Genomic DNA, 14,075 nt, shown 5'->3' with positions numbered 1-14,075 from the left:
CGTGTTCACACTTCTTACCCATATGGAGGCAGGCTGTCAGCTTCGCTCTCTGTCCAGAGAGAGAAACAAGCCACACTTGTAGCAGCTGTGTTGCTTGGGGTGTGGGTGACTCTGGAATTTTGCAAAAACTCCAAAGAATCAGGGACAGCTGTCTGGCAGGGGGGACTCCCAGGTAGGCAGCAGCACTCTCTGTGTGTGCATTTCTCCTTGTCTGTCTACCTCCCTATCTCAGAGAGATCAGCAGAGGAGATCAGGAGAAAGAAGAAACCATACTGCCCGAGGTCCCAGAGGGCCATCCACTCTTGTGATGATTCCAAATGTTTGTATCAGACGCTCAGCTGTCAGTCCTTTCCTTACAACCTGCCCTGTGAGGGAAGAAACTGTGGCCAGAGGAGTTAAGTGAACCCCCCCTTCCACCTCCTAACCCCAACCTAGCAGAGGCAGGCTACACCCCAGTGGCCAGACTTCTGGGCTGGCCATATACTCTTTATGAGCTCTAGGCTGCCATGGGCTGCATCAGCAAGTGACCTTGACTCACAGACGGGTATCAGCCGCTCAGTGCCCTGGCAATACCAGGTGAATTACAGTCCCTCCTGTCCAGAGTTAGGTAAATGCTAAACAGAGTTGGAAAATGCAAGAGAAGTAGTGGTTACTTTTAAAAGGAGGAGTCAAGAAAGGCTTCACGGAAGAAGGAGCATTTGAAGCAAGCCTTGAAAGACAAGTAGATTGTCAGTAAATAAAAACATAAATAAGACATTGTGCACTAAGGAAACAGGGTTGAAAAGGTGTCGAGACTTAAGGAACCGGCTTTTTCTCTCCCTTCCCACTCTGTGAATGATCCAGAATGATGGTAGCAAGCTCCCATGGAGGGATGGAGTAAGAGATAAGGCTGAAAAGAAAAGTTGGGGTAGGGGAGGTAGCCACGGAGGGGGTTGGACATCACCCTGAAGATGCCGTGAGGGTGTCCAGGAAAGGATGTGACATGATCCAGCTGTGCGAAGCTGCAGCTGAGGATGAACTAGAGCCAAGGAAGGAGCCAGGAAGAGGCTGCATGGCCCCACTAAGAGAAGACATGGAGTGGCATGTGGAAGGGGCAAAGAGAGGGGGTAAAATCACAGAAGTAAAACACGCAAGTGTTGGCCACTTGTTAAATGGTGGGCAAGGGACAGTGCATGGCAGTGGCGAGCCCGTGGGCCCAGGTAACCACTGACGATCCTGCAGGTATTTACATTAGGAGAGAGCATCTTACCTCGTGCCTTAAACACAGTCCAAGCAGTCTGTGACATGGGGCTGTGGTCATCTCCAGTTCGAAGCTGAGGCCACTGAGGCTCCAATGTCTAGGGATCACACAGGTTCAGATGCAGGGAGACAGAGCCAGGCCTTCAGCCCAAGGTTTCTAAGGGTAGTGCCTTTGCCCTAGGGACAGGGCAGAGGGCCGTCAGATAGAGACGAAGGATGCAGAGCTCTATTCTGGATCATCTGAGAGTGGGGTGGGGTGGGAGGGGAGGCAGGATGTCCCTGGGGAAGTGCTGAGGGCCCTGGGAGGGCTCGTCTCTTAGGGACAGTCGGGTAAGGAAACCTCTGATCCTTTAGCCTTAGAAAAAGGGCTTCATCTGGCTGGCTGCTGAGGTCACTGCTCAGGGCACAGAGAGGACGGGGCAGGTTTTTTTTCCATGTGTGCCGTGGAGCTAAGAGCTTGTCTCAGGCTGCTGAGGGCAGAGGGGCTCCCTGCCTCAGACTCCATGGAGGATCCCCAGGTCAGGCCTCTGCCCACTATGACCCACAGGGTCCCAAGAGAAGACTCTACCATAGTGTCGCTAAAGGAGTATCCATGCCACTTTATAGAAAGGGGACAGTAACCAGGAAGGCCTGTGACCCTTATAAGATAGGATATATAAGATAGGGCCTTATTAGGTAGGGTACGTGGATGCAGCCTTCAGTTCTTCTTCCTGGAGTTTCCAGGCAACCCTCTCCATCACTGACCGACCCTACACCTCGTCACACCCCAGCCAGCCTCTTACCTCAGTGACTCCCTGGCGAGTTCCTGTTCCACCATCAGGGCGGCCTAGATGGTAGCATGATTGCCTGCCTTGGGCCTTGCATAAGTCACCTCCTCCTCCCCACACCTCTCTGATGTGAATGCTCCCATGATCACATTTTCCAATGCAGACCTTGAAGCGCGGAGGGCTTCGTTCAAGGATACGGGGCCGGGAAGTGGCGGAGATGGCACTGAAATCCAAGCCCAAAACATCAGAAGATACGTGCTTCTGATGCACGTCCTGCAGGGTACCCCCTCCAGCGAGCAGAGGGCTGCCCAGGGGCCCGGCAGGCAAGTGAGGCCTTGCTCATCCAGGGAGGCAGTGCCAGATGAGGCTGGGGAGGATGCTCGTTAAAAGTGGCCACAGCCTATATCTGTGCCAGGCACTGTTGTAGGTACTGTTAGCGCCTTATCTCATTTAATCCTCACATGTACTCTATAGGCAGATACTATGATTATCTTCCTTTTGCATGTGAGAAAACTGAGGCCCAAAGATGGGTGCGATGTGGCCAAGGTCACAGAGCTGGTGTGTGCTGAAGCCGCAGCTCTCTCGCTCAGAGGGAACCAGGACCATCAGAAGGCAGACTTGCTTTCTCTCTCTGTCTCCACGGCTTTCAGTGACTCACTCAACAAACTGGTGTTGAGCACCAGCTCTAGCCCCCATCCTGTCCTCGGGAGACTAAGAAGAGCTCACAGTCCGGGTGAAGAGATGCATGGGCCGAGCAGCAGCTACCACAGAGCCCCGGGGTGCAGCGGGGCAAGCCCCACAGGTGGTGGCAGGTGCAAGCTTTGCGAGCCATCCAGCGGCAGTCCTGGGCAGTCCTGGGCCGAGCCCTGGGATCCCGGCTCCTGCGAGGTGGGCCCGGGGCAAGGCAGACACCAAGGCAGGGACGCTGTGGAGACCCACACAGTTGTTGGTGGTCTGCACAGCTGGCACTTAACTGAAGGCCACTGGGACTGGGTGAGAAGCAGGAGAGGCACAGAGGGGAGCTGGGCGCATGGGGCTGTGGCAGAGGTTGGTGGGGCAGGGCAGACAAAGAAAGGGGAGAGGATTACAAAAGGCTCAGACCCTCCAGAAGCTGAGTGGCAGGGGGCTGGCCTGGGACCTGCCTGTCATTCTTTCCAGCTCACTTCACAGACTTGTTTTTGGACTTCTTGCCATCCCCGCCAGCCCTTCGGGGGGTGTCTCCAGTGGGGCGGGGGTGCGGCTGAAAGAGCTGGAGGTGGCTGGGCAGGGCCCATCCTCTGGAAGGCCCTGCGGAGGCTCCTGGAGGTGGGGATGGGGGTCGAGCATGGGCAGAGGGCTCCAGCAGAGCCTGCCTGCCACTTCAGTCCACCCAAGTGGGGAGGAAATGTGATGAGCCAGCCTGGCGTGGAGCCCTAGAAAGATGCCCAGCAGGCATGGGTATATAAGTGGATGCTGGCTCTCCGCATAGTTATGCAAGTTGTCACAGCGGGCTGGCACACGGGCGACAAGCTAGCAGGGAGGGCGAGGCAGGCCCCAGACATCCTGGGAGCAGCGTGTAGGGGGCAGAGTGGCTGTGTGTTCTGAGAGCCGCCCGCGTGTGGGCACAGAGGGCTGACCCATCTGTGTCCCCAGGCTCCAGGGCGCCCGGGCTCGAGGGCTTTGGCAACTGAAATCCCTCCCTCGTTGCCCTTTCAGCCTGGAACCTGGTGCCAGTCCTTCTCAAATGAAGAATTTCCGTTCCCACATGGTGCTCAGGAGTCTGGACGTGATGGCCTTACCCATTAATCACGCTGGCATTGGTTCGGACTGATGGGTCCCGCATTCTTATAGTTCCAGATACTTGACAACATCGGCCCTGGCGCTGCTGTTGTTTGCCAGTCGGCACTCAGAGGCAACGACCAGCACGCGGTGCTCTGTCTTTAGCTTAAGGAGTGGGGTGAGGAAGGGGTAGAGGATTCACCGGGCCAAAGGTGCCCTGCTTGTGAGACACCGCGCTGGAAGTCCACGGACACCTTTCTTTCATCGCTATTATGTTACTATTTTGAAGTTATGCACCCCTGTCTCCTAAAAGGGTAGCATTCTGGATAATTGAGTTTCCTTTCTGCTTAGTCAACGTGGTGTGTTTGATGCCCACTCGTCTACTTTTTTGTAGACACAGATCATTTGCTTCCCGTCTCCACTTCAGCTCTTTGTTTCTTCTCCACCAACCATGAGAGAGAACTTGACTTTGGAAAGTGTGCCCAACTCTAGAACACAGCTCCCAAGACTCACAGTTATGATGTTGGCAGCTGCCAAAGTGCTCCCCAATTTAGCTGAGGGAGAGGTAGGAGGAGCAAGCCCCGGCCTAGGGGAGGGGGAGCAAGGAGCCTTTCCTCTGGGGAGGGGGGTGGCCTAATTCTGCATCCAGACCAGGCCTCTGAGCAGGTGTGGAGGGGACTGAAAAGAAAGGGTTTGCCCCTGTCCCGTTCCACCCAAGGTGAGCTCCAACATCCCCTTGGTGTGGACTGCGCAGCTGTACAGGGGATGCAAGTGCCCCTTCAGGATGGAAAATCCATTGGTGTCCCCTTGTTCATTTGCAGTTGGACAAAAGGAGGCCCCCGAGAGGACAAAAAGAACTTGTCTTAACCTGCGCAGCCAGTTGGGGACTGGAGGCATCCTCCATTCCTGCTGGGCTCGTCCCACTGCATCCTGTCCCCCAGATGGTCCCCAGAGCCACTGCTGGGGTCACGGGGAGGCAGGGGTTTTTTCAGAAAGGAAGGCAAGGCCGAGGGCTGTTCAACAATGTGTGGCCAGTGTCAGCCAGCACCGCAGGTTCTTGCGCCTCCCGAGGCGAGGGCTCCGGCCAAACGGGGTGTCTGGTTCCGGATGCCAGCAGACAGCCTGTTCCTCCTGACAGAACAAGACATGCCGCCACATCCCTGAAACTGGCTGGCCCCTGCAGCCACCACCCCGCGCAACTATTTCTAGGAATGAAGTCAGGTCCAGCCTCCTCTGCTCTCCCTGGGGCGCCTTCTCACTCACCCTCCTATGGCCTCCGGCCTCCGAGGTGGGTAACTGTCCCGATGAGTCAGGAGGAGGCCGGGCTCTCCCTTCTCTGTCCTCCACGCCCATCCCCCCTGGGGAGGACACTCAAGCGGTATAGTCCTGTTTCTATAGGGCGACAGACTCACACACTCAGGGACGGAGGGAGGGAGGGAGGGAGGAAGGATGGAAGGAAGAAAGGGAGGAAGGAGAAAGGAAGAAAGGGAGGAAGGAAGAAAGGGAGGAAGGGGAAAGGGAGGGAGGGAAGGAAGGGGGAGGGAGGAAGGAGGGAGGGAAGAGGGGGAAAGAGAGAAAGAGAAAGGTAGAAAGGAAAGAGGGAAGGAAAGGAGAGAGAAAGGAAGGAAGTCAGGAAGGAAGGAAGATACAGAGAAGGTTTTCTTATCCAGAGGAAGCCCAGGCTGGGAGCCCATTTCTGACATTCATTTGAGCAGCTCTGCAGAGGGGAGCATGTTCCTCGTAGCACTTGCCCACCGTAATCCCCTCCCTGCCCCCATGGATGTGAGGAGTCACTTTGTTGGTAGCTCCAAGGCCTCCCAGCCCTCCTCCATTCCTGGGTCCCCCTGGCCTCTGTCACCCAGCCAGCACACGAGCCTGGGGCCCTGTGGATGATTGTCCCTGGCCAGTCCACCCATGGTGCCCTGCGCAGAGCACAGTCTGCCCCTGCTCCAAGCCAACCAGCAGGCCCTTCCTCAGCTTGCAGGGGCGGGGGTAGGGGGCGCGCAGGAAACACCAGTGGCCACACATCTTGTCTTGTCACCTCCCTGACTCTTGTTACAGTGGGACAGGCCTAGACAAGATCTTGTGTGAGCTGGGGCTTTACAGATAGGCTCTAAAACCCAGAGAAGATGAGAGGGTCTTTCAGAGTCACCCAGCCGTTTCTGGAAGGGCCCTGACTAAGCAGTGGCACGACTGTGTGCTGGTTCTCAGAGCCTCAGCTTTCTCATCTGTAAGATGAGCACAATGACAACATTTACGTTGCACTGTTGTGGGCATTAAGGAAATGTGTATAAAGCACTTGGTGCAGCACCCGGCACAGGGGAGGTGCCTAATAAATGCTGTTGAGCTGCTGTCACCCCGCTCTCCTGAACCCCAGCCCAGCATCCTTTTCACTGCTCACCTTACCTCTCCTCCCAAGTGCCCTGGGGACCAGACCGTCCAGCGGGCTGTGAGCAGGAGCCCCTCAGGGCTGCCTAGTGCCGCAGCAAATGGGGGTGTCTCCACTGAGCCCCATGCTGTATACAGGGCACCCGAGCTCAGGTGGGCACAGCCCTTGGGAAAGGCTTGAGATCTGCACTGGGAGATGGGGGTGAGCCCTGGCTTTTGTGTGCACTGCGTGGCCCAGACTTTCTCTGCCTCAGCTCCTGCATCTGTAAAATGGGGCTATGACAACCTCACTGAGTAGCTGGGAGAGACCCATGAGTTCCTACCTGGGAAGATCCTTTGGAAGTTCTACAGTGCATTGCCATTTGCTGTGAACCCACTGACTGCTGTTTTCACATTTACATGAAGGTGGATAAGACCTGATCCCCTCCTTCTAGAAGCCCATCTCCTCACGGGGTCTCCAAGCAGCATCCACAGGAAACATTTCCCACTTAGATCCTGTAATTTGTACAGGCCAGCCGTAGGGTTTAGAAAGCCTGGTGGTCTTAGAAGCCTCCTGGGGAGAAGTGACCCCTTGATTCATTCATTCTCATGGACACACACCATGCGAGGCTTTAGGGACACAAGGATCAACCCGACCGACAGCTCCTCCTGGAGCTTCTAGTCCAGTGGAAGAGATAGCCAATGAGAACATAAGGAAATAAATAAGAAAATATCATTGGTTGTTATGATGCAAGTGAATCAAGACATATTTTCTATAGGGTCTGGTCTGCAGGGAGCAGTCTATCTGTGTCAGAGGAGGCCCTCACAAGAAGGGGGCATTTGACCTGACACAGGAGGGAACCAGCCATGCAAAGAGTTAACAAACTCTTGATTCAGAACTCAAAAAGTGCTTAGAACAAGCCTGGCATCACATAAAGCACAATAAACGTGTCAATTGAATAAATTAATTAAATAGTTAAATCAGAGGATGGGGTGAGCGTTCTGAGAAGCGGGAACAGCATGTGCAAAGGCCCTGAGGTGGAGAAATGAGCTTGATGTGTCTAAAGAAGAGAAAAGTCAGAGTGGCCTGATGGAATGAGGGAAAAGGAGAGAGAAGACAGGGTGTTCAGAGGGGTCATGGGACCAGCCCGCTGGCACTTTGCACACCTCTGGCAGTGGGTTTGTAAATTTTACCCTCAATGAACCAGGAAGCTATTGGAGGGTTTTAAGAAGGGGAGCCACACACTCAGCTTTACATTTTACATTCCTCTTGGCCCCGGGGTAGAGAATGGATTAAAGAGGTGTAAAAGCAGGGAGAGGAGAGCCCGTTGTGGGTGCCCAGGTGAGAGGTGACGGTGACAGAGGAGTTGTTTCAGAAATGATGCTGGCACGCCTTGCTGCTGGGCTGCCTGTGGGGTGCCAGCATGCAGCTGGGTCATGAAGGGCAATGAAGAGGGGCTGCAGCCCAAGGCACTGGGGGTGGGGACAGTGTCCTGGAGGGATGGGACAGGACTGGAAGAACAGGCTGGGTGGGCAGGACAGTGGGCGACATGGAAGGAGGGGTCCTGAAACTGACACGTCCCCCAGCAGTGGCAGCCCTTTGCCAGAGCGAGAAGTCAGTCGAACGGCCTAGTTTCACCTCTGGTTCATCAGGCTTGCCGGGCTTAGACCCCACAGAGGGGGCCTGGGTTTGTGGGGGGACAGGAAGAGACCCGCGGCCCGTCCTTACGGTTGTGGGAGTACAGCATGTTCACTGATGAGATGCAACAGCCCCAGAGTCAAAGATGTCCCTAGTTCCCCTTCCCACCGGGCAGCTCGTAGTGCGTTTCCTCCCCCACTGACTCCCGAAATACTAGGATTGTGGGCCCCCCTTTGAAACTTGAGAGAGGTAAGTTTAGGACAGATTAGAGGAAGTCCTGCTTCTCACAATGACTCAGGAGCTCAGGGGACTGGTTACCCCATGAGGTGGTCCAGGCTGGGAATGTCACGGGATCCCAACGGGATCTGGGTAAAAAGACAAATTGGAGCCCTTACTGGCTCCTGAGAGGAGACCTGGGATCTGTGTGACCTTTATGTTGACGTCAGAGAGGAAACCAGTCCCCTGAGGCTCCTGCTGGCAGTGGACTCCGGAACCTTCCCAACCTAGCCCCATGGGCCTCATACCCCCGGGCGCCAGAGCTGGAGGGCCCCGAAACTGCTCACTCAGTCTTCTCCTTTTACACAGGACACTCGCCTTTCGCCCCCCTGCCTGAAACCCCACAGTGGCGCCGGCGCCTTCACAACAAAGTCTCACTGGGCCGCCTGGCCCCTTCTCTCCCCGCTGCCCCCCACCACTTTGTGCCCAGCTGCTGCTCGGCCCTCCTTGGGCTCTCTCGCTGCCAGGCCTTTGCCCCTGCTCTGCCCTTAGCCGGCGGGTCCCCCCACATAACCTCATCCAGGGAAGCCCTCCCTGGGTCCCAGCCGTACGCCCACCGAATGCCTCTACCAAGTGCTTGCGGGTCTTCCGGGAAAAGCCTTATGCTGCTGTGTCTTCATGTCCTGTTTGCATGGCTGTCTCCCCTCTAGACAGTCATTCTGTGCCCTTCCCAGCACTTGGCATGGAGAAGATTCTCGACACGCCATCATTTAAGGTATCAGGCCCAGAGAACAGAATTGCCTTGCACAGAATCACAAAGCATCCTTTCATCCGTGTGTGCCTTCGTGCATTCCACTCATGCTGTTGAGCACTCACTCCATGCCAGGTCTTTGCTAGGTGCTGGGGACCCAAGGGTGAACAAGCCATGGCACCTGCCTGACCTTACGGAACTTAACAGTTTCGTGAGGAAGGCAATTTCCATCAATTGCACTAGCAAATGTAAAATTGCAACGAGGACCAGCCCTACCAGAGGGATATACAGGGGTTTTCTTGAAAAACTGGAAAAATCCTTAATGGTCAGAGAGGTCTAAGAAGGCTCCCTCGAGGCAGTGATCCTTAAGGAGTAGAACTGACCGGGCAAAGAGGAACAGCTTATGCAAGGGCCCTGGGGTGAGAAGGAATATGGCAGGAATGAGGAACGGAAGGAAGAGCAGGGTGGCCAGAGCAGGGAGTTTGGGAGACAGAGAGGTATGAGACAGGTTTGGAAGGCCAGCGGTCGTCAGAGTACACGGGGCTCTGTGGACTAGGTCAAGGTTTTGGTCTTTATCTTAAGAGCAACAGGGAGCAATGACGTGTAGTGAGCAGAACTGTGACCCGATCAGGCTGGTGTGAAAAGCTCCCTGGCTTCTGTGCAGAACAGAGGCAAGAAGCCAGGTGTCCTTGTACCCAGTCCTCACGTGATGTGCATATTCTGAGGCCTCCCCCTGCCCCCAGGTCACTGCATCTCTAAGGGTGCATCCCACCCCCCCATCCCCCGTCCCCACCCCCACAGCATTCATCTGTCCAGGCTCACAAGGCACTAACATTGTCCCCATCCCAAACACTGGCTTTCTATGATGCCATAGTCTTCTCTACACCCTTGTTTCCAGCAGTCAGGACAGGCTGTGGGTGCCCAGAGGCTGACCCCCAGGTGCTGCCACAGGCCAGTGTCAGTGGCAGCACCCACTGGGTGAGCACTGCTTCACTCTGGTTTGGTCCTCTGGGGAGCAGGGATCCCAGCCTCCTGCCACACCTGTTGGGCTTGACTGCATGAGACACGGGCCCAGCAGTGGCCCTCACATGCTTCAGGTCTACAATTGTGGATGTTGGTATCAGGACCAAGCATGGGGACATCTTCCCTGTTGCTTGGGCCACAGAAATGCAGTGAGAGTAAACTGTTTATGTTCTTGGGCTGCAGAGCCTGTGGCCAAAAGCCTCTTGCAAAAAAGCTGTGCTTTTTGGGATGTCAGTGTGGGAGGATGTGGGATCTCCCTCCAGTAACCACTATCAGAGCAGGAAGGGGGCCCAGGGAGGGCCATAGTCTCACATCCTTCGGCCACACAACACAAAGTGTCCGAGGGCTGCAGAGGTCACCAGCCCACAGTGGAGCTGGGGTGATGATGCTGACTTTTCCCCACTGCACCCGCAATCTAGGAATGAGGCAAGGAGTTGGAGTTACAGCACGGGGGTTGCCCATGTCTGGATGTCAGGGCCTGTGAGTCACCCCTTTATCATTCATCAGATGCAGGCTCTTGGACAAATCACCTAACCTCTTGGGTCTTCCTTCATCTACATACACTCCCATGTCCATTATGACCACCACTGGCTACATAGGAGTCTATATTTAAGTTCATTCAAATTAAATAAAATTTAAAATTTAGTTCCTGGGTCACAACAGCCATATCTCAGGTACTTGCGTGGAAATGGTATTGGACTAGCACAGGTGTAGAACATTCTGTTACTGCAGAATGTTCTATTGGACAGCTTTGATCTGGAAAGACAATGAGAAAGAAGGCTCACTCTGCCGATCGGGACATGATTCCATGAGGCAATGGACACACAGCCAGCTGCGTGGCTCCGGGCATATAGTAAATGCTCAACTAATATTTACTGGGATGATGAGATTGGTGGCTGTGCATTCACTTCCAAACACACTCTGTGTGTCCTGCTGCTTCCACCGGGAGAGGTGCCTCCAATGAATAAAAACGTGTAGGAGCTAGGCGTCGGTAAACCCGGACTGCTTTGTCAGGAAAAATGTGATCATCTACTCTGGGCCAGGCAGTGTGGTAGGTCTGTGATGGATCCCAAACTTAAACAAGACACATGCTCATCCTCCAGGAGAGATGCCCACAAGGACACAGTGGCAATGCCCTGTGAAGGAAGAGGAGAACATCTTGCCTCAAGATCGGCCCCATGGCAAAGACAAGGCGGTCTGAACCTTGTGCTTTGGTCCTCATCTGTAAAATAGGGAAACAATAGTAGCCACTCTATTGGCTTGTTGCTCAGATTGAGCGAGTTAATTCATGTGGCGGGCTTGGCACGGTAGCAGACACAGAGGGAACGCTATAGAAGGGTCAGCTGTCAACGTTGGCTTGATGACAACAGAGATTGTCGTTTTTGTCTTGGAGAAGAGAAGTGTTGGCCGACCTACCTGATTATTTGAGCAGGACTTAAAGGTTCTTACCTTAAAGGTGTTTAAGACCATAAAATACATATGTCAGGTGAATGCACACTGGAGAGACGAGTGCCCCACACTGTCAGTTACGGCCGTGCTGGGGAAGCAGGCGGATTCAGTCTCAGTTCCTGAGCGGGTGTGCTGGTTTTGTTCTGGAGGGCCTGGGTTCCATTTGGGGAATCCCAGGGGAGGTGACTTCATATGGGTTTTGAGAGATGAGTAGGAGTTTGTCAGAGAGGACTTCAAAGAGAACCATGTCACCTAATTAGTCGTTTGATTCTCTGTCCCTCAGTTTCTTTATTTGCAAAATATGTTTGGTTGGATGATGCCTAAGATCCCTTCCAGAATAGCATCTTCTGATTTGTTCGGTGGAAGGCTTGGCACTTCTCTGGAGGTCCTCTCCTGGATGGTGGCAGCCTGGGGCGAGCCACAGGCACTCTCCCACTTCCCATAACTTCCGTATCTGGCGGTATACAGGCATCAGGGAGGATGGAGAAGTCACAGGAGGGTCAGTGTGGGCCTGAGTCGCAAAGGAAGTGGCTGGTGCAGAAGGGGCCACTGGCCAGGTCTCTGGGGCTCTGGCGGTGCCTAAGCCACCAGGCATCTCCAGCCTCCAGCTCCTCTCACCTTTCCAACATTCAGAGCCCAGGACAGAGTCCCTGATTTCTGTACCCTCAGTCCCAGAGGATCTGTGGGAAATGGATGGCCCACCTCCCAGGCTCCTGAGACAGTCTGTTCTGTGTCATGGCCAAGCTCGCTCCTACTCACTCCTCAGGCCTGAGAGGACAAGTGCCGTGCAAGGGGAGCTGTCTCGAAGCCTCACCCTGATTAGTTTGGGTCCCCCTGGGTTCTGGGCCTGGCATAGTGTCTGGCATGTAGTAGGCCCTCAGCACATGATAAGTGCTTCAGCTGAGAGCAAGGCTCTTGGTCCTCAGCACACATGTCCCACCCAGCTGCAAGCAGGCCTTGAACATGAGCAAGAAATGAGGACACACATCTAACACCCCCAAGAGGCCACAAGCACTCTATAGAGATGGGGTAACAGGCCAGGGGGTGAGGAGCAGAGAAAGGGAGGAGAGAGAGCTCCAGGTCTCCTTGGGTGAGGCCCCACACCCCCTCAGGCCTCAGTTTCCCCATCTGTAGCATGCTCAGAGTGCCGCTGCGGCCTCGTCCTGTGCTGCCCTTCCCTGAATCTGGGCCAGGGCCAGGGCTCTGGGCTTCCCTTGGCCATGCCCTGCTGGGACCCATGTGCTCTTCAAACTTCACGCTCTGTGACATCTCTCTGCCACCTCCTCTCTTTTCAAAATGTTCCCCTCTCTTCCGGGACCCTGTTTCTCCTTGGTTTGCTCGTGCCTCCCTGCCTGGTCCCCTTTGCTACCTCCTCATCTCCTTGCAGTGTCGGGGCTCCTCAAGACCACCCTGGCCCCCTAAAGCCCTCCCCCCAGGGACCTCATTCACTCCAATGACTCCCGTTTCCGTGGGGGTCAGTGTTTCTCAAATGGCAAGTCACAGCCTATCAGCGTAAAATCAATTTAGGGGGTTGTGACCAGCACTTTTTTTTAATTAAATGAAATCAAATAAAGACAAGTGAAGTCGAAAATAATAAGTGCATCGCAGCTGGTAGGGGAACTACTGTTTCAGGAAGCTTTTTGCTTCTGCCGGTAACTGACCTTCTTATACTAGGTCAGTCGAAAATTTGGAAGCCACAAAGCCTTGGTCTCTGCTATCTCCCCAATCCACATCTTCACCCTGCTTTTCTTCCCTCCATCTGGATCTATATGTCCAGCTGCCTGCCCGCTGCCCGCCTCTCCTGGGATGGCCCCCCAGGGAGCTCGCAGTTACCAGGTCCAGAACCAAAGGCCCTTATTCCATCCTCCCCCTGACTCAGCCCATCCGTCTTGTATCTCCAGCCTCGGGGAGAAGCAGCCCTCTCCACCCACCTCCAAGACTAGAAACTTGAGAGTCTCTGCAGCTTCCTCCCTGGCCCTCCCCGCTCCATCCACCAGGCACCATGTCCCATGGACTCAGCCTCCTGGGCACTCCCCATGGCTGTCCGCTCCTCCCCACCTCCTGCCACCATCCTACTGCACCCTACCCTGGGCCCTTGTTGGGCTTCTTGCCATCACCTCCTAATCTCTGCCCCCTCCTCCACTCTGGTCCCCTCCACCCACTCAACTTTGCAGCTAGAAAGGTCTCTCCAAACTGCAAACCCAAGCAAGACCTCCCTTCCTAAAGATACCAAACTCCCCTGGGGTGCTTCCATGATTTCACTTTTGGCTCAGCCGGGTCTTGGCCCGTGTTTCAGCCACGCCACGCTCGGCCTTCTGCAACCCGCCAGCCTGCTTCACCCTTCTTCTTCCTCAGCCCGCCCTCCTTCCCCAGCAGGAATCCGCTCAGGCCACCAGATCTCGAAGGCTCTTCCCGCCTCCTGCAGCTGTCCCCACACCCCTGCCTGGCACCCTCCTTGTCCCCTACATTTCAGCCTTCTTCCAAATCGATGCCAACATCCACCTGCAGCAGAATCACCTGCTCTGCTTACAAATGCAGATGCCCAGGTCCCACACCAGACCTGCAGCCTCAGAATCCCCTAGAAATCTGCATTTGGGTATCTTCTGGGTCATCCTCCCCCTGTTGAACCCTGGAAAGCCCTATTATATACACATCTCATTTTCTCAAATTCCGTTTGCTCCTCTCTCTTTCCCCGGCACTGGACGGCGAGGTCCTGGGGCCAGGTCCCGAGGCAGGAACAGACACAGTGCCTTGCTCTCCATTTCCCAGTACCCGACACAAGCCCTGGCACAGCGCCGTGCCCACGCAGTTCTGAATGAACCATTCCTGGACGTGGCGTGGTTCCAGACCCCCCTTCCCGCCTGTG

General features: G+C 55.0%; 1 protein-coding gene across 1 annotated transcript in view; it reads left to right on the top strand.

Annotated features, from left to right (window-relative positions):
• LOC129509422 (collagen alpha-1(XIII) chain-like) overlaps nucleotides 1–12,631 on the top strand; it is a 39,747-nt gene extending 27,116 nt beyond the window's left edge. Inside the window, exon 3 of the mRNA XM_055324864.1 lies at nucleotides 12,597–12,631. Coding sequence (XP_055180839.1) covers nucleotides 12,597–12,631 — 35 coding nt within the window. The remainder of the gene's footprint in view (nucleotides 1–12,596) is intronic.
• Nucleotides 12,632–14,075: the final 1,444 nt, after the last annotated feature.

Source organism: Nyctereutes procyonoides, unplaced genomic scaffold, assembly GCF_905146905.1.
Source record: "Nyctereutes procyonoides isolate TBG_1078 unplaced genomic scaffold, NYPRO_anot_genome, whole genome shotgun sequence".
In the NCBI taxonomy this organism is placed as follows: Eukaryota; Metazoa; Chordata; class Mammalia; order Carnivora; family Canidae; genus Nyctereutes; species Nyctereutes procyonoides.
The sequence above is the reverse complement of the archived record's forward strand: the minus strand, read 5'-3'. Positions and strand labels throughout refer to the sequence as shown.